This window comes from Dipodomys merriami, unplaced genomic scaffold, assembly GCF_024711535.1.
Source record: "Dipodomys merriami isolate MVZ:Mamm:240054 unplaced genomic scaffold, mDipMer1.0.p SCAF_36, whole genome shotgun sequence".
Classification (NCBI taxonomy): Eukaryota; Metazoa; Chordata; class Mammalia; order Rodentia; family Heteromyidae; genus Dipodomys; species Dipodomys merriami.
Window position 1 is genome coordinate 15,201,365 of NW_027205159.1, and position 4,332 is coordinate 15,205,696.

The 4,332-nt window shown below is 40.5% G+C and overlaps 1 gene segment (V, D, J or C); it reads left to right on the plus strand.

Moving 5' to 3' along the window:
* The first annotated feature begins 476 nt into the window (after nucleotides 1–476).
* On the plus strand, nucleotides 477–1,473 carry LOC138804232 (immunoglobulin kappa variable 2-28-like). The segment is given in 2 exon segments: nucleotides 477–544; nucleotides 915–1,473. Coding segments are annotated over 2 exon segments (348 nt in total).
* The last annotated feature ends 2,859 nt before the right edge of the window (nucleotides 1,474–4,332 follow it).

The window sequence follows — 4,332 nt, forward strand, 5'->3', positions numbered from 1 at the left end:
GATGCCTCTTCATCTACTTAACTCTCTGCTCTTTGTGGTCAATTCCATTGAGGATCTCTGAGGCTGCAGGGTACCGTGCCTTTCCCTAGACTAGCTGAGGAGTTTCATGGAAGCTAAGGCATGGTATTTATTTGTTTCCTAGAGATGATCCTAGACTTAAGCCTGCATATCATTGGGTCCCTGATGCTGTTTTATGGGTGTGAGAGCATTTGTACCCTATACTCCCTGGAGAAAAATACTTTCACAGTGGGATCTTTCTTCCCACTACTGCAGCCATTCTGTAATTTTATTGGTTATCACCAAACACAGAACACATCTGATGTCACTTTTCTCAGAAGAGCAGGACTTACCAACCCCTTGGCTGTTCTCACACTGTTGCACCCACCTGGCTATTTGCATACTGCTCCCTAAGGAGGACCTTCCTTTCTAAGTCTGAGATAAAGGCTCAGCTCTGAACTTGTCTTGAACTGTGTAGACTCCATTTCACTGCTAAAAATGTAGTTCGTCTCTCAGCTGCTGGGGCTGTTAATGCTCTGGATCTCTGGTAAGGGCAAAAGGAAGTGAGAAATGACAGTGGGTGGGAAGATGGGCTCTCAGAATCCAGTTGTGCCCCATCCATGTTTTATACATGCAGATCTTGTTATCCATGATGGGACAAGTGAGGTATCGGTCTTAGAGAGTGAGAAACATTCCAGAAAGAGCTAGAACCTGTGCTTGGGTGAAGACTCTGCTAGGAAGGAAAATTGTCAGTGACTCCTAGAGACTTATTTATGCTTTATAATATCTGTTCTTTTTACATTTTGAATCAAAGCAAAAACTATGAATAAAATGCAATATATCAGAATATAATGAATAAATGCTTGTATCTCTATGTTTGTACATCAATATTCATTTCTGTCTTACTCTAATTTCAGGATCCAGTGGAGATGTTGTGCTGACCCAGTCTCCAAGTTCCCTGCCTGTCACCCTGCGAGAGCCAGTCTCCATCTCCTGCAGGTCGAGTCAGAGCCTTTTGCACAGCAATGGAAGGACCTATCTGGATTGGTACCTGAAGAAGCCAGGCCAGTCTCCACAAGTCCTGATCTATGAGGTTTCCAACAGATATTCTGGGGTCCCAGATAGATTGAGTGGCAGTGGGGCAATCACAGATTTCACATTGAAAATCAGCAGGGTGCAGGTTGAGGATGTTGGAATTTATTACTGCTTGCAACGTACACATGTGCCTCCCACAGTGATACAGCCCTGACCGAAAACCTCCCTTCTGACTGGGCATTGAGCTGTGCTCACACATTGCTGGTCTGTGGAGCAGCAGAGCATATGGTCTGACTCTGCCCAGAGAGGAAGATACCGTAATCAATGTGGGAGTGACTATGAGTGGAGATAAAGAATGTGTGATAATGTGACAACATACAATCTATAAAGAACAGGAGAACAATCATGAAAACACACAAAAAAACAGGAGATATCAGATAAATCGTGAAATATTTACTCAAAAAATATAGGTCTTTTAAGTAGTATTATAGCTAACCAGTAATAGAAGAATCAACTGTTGTCTGTGATTTCACTCCATTTATAATGAAACTTAAACTTCCATTAAAAGCTGGGCACCAATGGCTCATGCTTGTAATCCTAGCTATTCAGGAGGTCTAAGGATCTGCCTGCCAGCCCAGGCAGAAAAGTTTGTGAGACTCTTATCTCCAATAAACCACTAGAAAATCAGAAGTGCCGCTGTGATTCAAGCAGTAGAGCGCTAGCCTTGAGGTGAATAGTGCAAGAACATTGTCCAAGCCCAGAGTTCATGCCCCACCAACAAAACAAAACAAAAAAACACAAACTTTCATCAAGCCCACACACACAGCAAATGCTATGCTTTCTGTTCAGAAGAAGGAAACCCATTTGAACCTTCTGTTGCTTCAGCTCTGAGTGTTTCCCCAAACCTACATGACTGACAAGCCCTAATCAGGGTTCAGGCACTGTTTCTTGCCTGTATCAATGTGAGACTGATACAGTACTGGAGCCTACACAATGGTCTCAGGCCTTCTGTGTCCTGGGGCTCTGGCTCTTGTGAAGAGTGTGGAGTGTGATGACGCCCTGAAGAGTGTTCATATGTCCCAGAAGTCTGAGATTGAGCCCTTGTTCAATGTCCCCAGTATTCACAGCCCTCCCTGGTCAACCTCTGTCATTTTATTTAAAGAAACCTGGCATCATTAATATTTAAGTGTGTGTCTTGCGTCCTTTTCTATTAATTTAAACATTTCTCATTTCCTTGTAATGAGCCTTTCAGAGGCCTGGAATTATGACACTGCACAGCCCAAGACTTGGTGGATTCTCCAGTGGTGTAAACTGCTTCATCACAAGCCTCTCAAATTCATCTGGAAAATAAATGGTGTAGATGCACTGAATTCACTGAAGTAACATGCATTGGAGAAATGCAAGTCTGGAATGCATGCTAACATGATTATCTTTAGCACTCTGTGTGCACACAGTTTCATTTTAAGCTTGAAAATCATTCTAAGGCTGAGCTTTGTGAGCCTATGTATTCACTAGTTAATCCTATAACTGAAGCCACTAAAGGGACAGAGGAAAGTATATTCAAAGTATTCAAAATATTTCATAGTATATTTTCACAGTGTTTTTGTCATTCATTAAATGTTTTAGGTTTCTATTATTTTCTGTCTTTTTCTAAATTAATTTAATTTTCAAGGTATGTAAGGAGGGATTAGTTACATATATAAGGTAATGAGTACATTTCTAGTGGAACATTTTTATTCTTCCTACTTTTTCCCACTTTCCCTTCCTCCAAATCTCTCCCCCCAAGTTGTGAAGATCATTTCCAACATACCTTCTTGCATATCACTATTGGTTTGCTTCACACTTTTTTCTTTGTCCCACGATTTTGTTGTTCTCCTTTCCTTTCCCAATTCAGATAATGTAAGTACAAGACACAGTACTGAAATAAATACAATGACAACAGGGGAAAAACCAAAGGAAAACAAAAATGAAAGAAAAAACAAATAGCTTCACATAGGATATTAAAAACAAAAACAACAAAGAAAAACATCCTGTTTCCATATCTTGGAGTTCATTTGGTTTAGCACCATCTTATATGGTATCATTTTTTTCTATGTCTCCATACATTTTTTTTATTTGAATCTAACATCTATCTATGCATCTATTATCTATCTATCCATCTATCTATCTAGCTATCTTCAACAGTCTTATTTTATTCCATCCCTGTATAATATGGTAATTGTGTTCATGATAACTAAACAAACAAGTCTATGAAAAAATCAACTGATAAGTCAGGGAATCACTTAAAATAATTAGTTGTACATCTCTGGAACCATCTTTTTCAGAAAGATTGACTTTTATAAAAGGCTGTCATGAAAAGCACTTCGTGAACAACATGGAAATCACAATTCTAAAATCACAGGATATAAAGTCATTTGGTTCCCTGGATTCAAGGGACAACCATTTTCTGCTAGCACAGCTGCACTACTCTTGTTAGGTAGACCTTACTGAAACCTGGGCACATTATGGACTGTTTGCCACCTTACTATCCCCTGCTGATTTGCATGTGTCCAGAACACAACACAGTGCATTAGAACTTCATAATAGGCTGCTGACACCCTGTGCAGCAGTCAGTACCAGTCTGTATCAGTGAGCACACAGCATGGACATGAGGGCACCTGCTCAGCTCCTGGTGTTCCTGCTGCTCTGGGTCCCAGGTAAAGGAAGACAATGCCTAGATTTCCTCAACACATGGTAAACAAGGCTTCTTCAAGGAAATCTTCCAATAAATGAATTATTATTGATTTTGTTTTTTCAGTATCAGGTACCAGATGTGACATCCAGATGACCCAGTGTCATCTCTGTCTGCATCTCTAGGAGAAAATGTCACTATCCCTTGGAGGGCCAGTCAGGCGATTAGCACTTAATTAAAACGGTTGTCAGCAAACACCAGGGAAACCTCCTGACTTCCTGATACTTAGAGAAACCAGGTGGCAATCTGAGGTCCCATCAAGGATCACTGGTAATAGATGTGGCTGCAGTTCACCCTCACCATCAGTAGCCTGCAGCCTGAATGTTGCAACTTATTACTGTCAACAACATGACTTTACTTCCCACAGTTAAACAAGTAATCACATAAAACTCCCAAAGGAACAGAAGTGTGTCTAGTATGATGAACATTCCACTAGAAGCCAGATGGGGAACAGGTCTCTCTGTATTTGGAATCTCATTAATACAGTATAGAACTTGTCCCTTTGCTCAAATATTTGTCTAGCCAAAGTCTAGAGCATATGCAAGTGACCTAAATATACTTTTATCTAT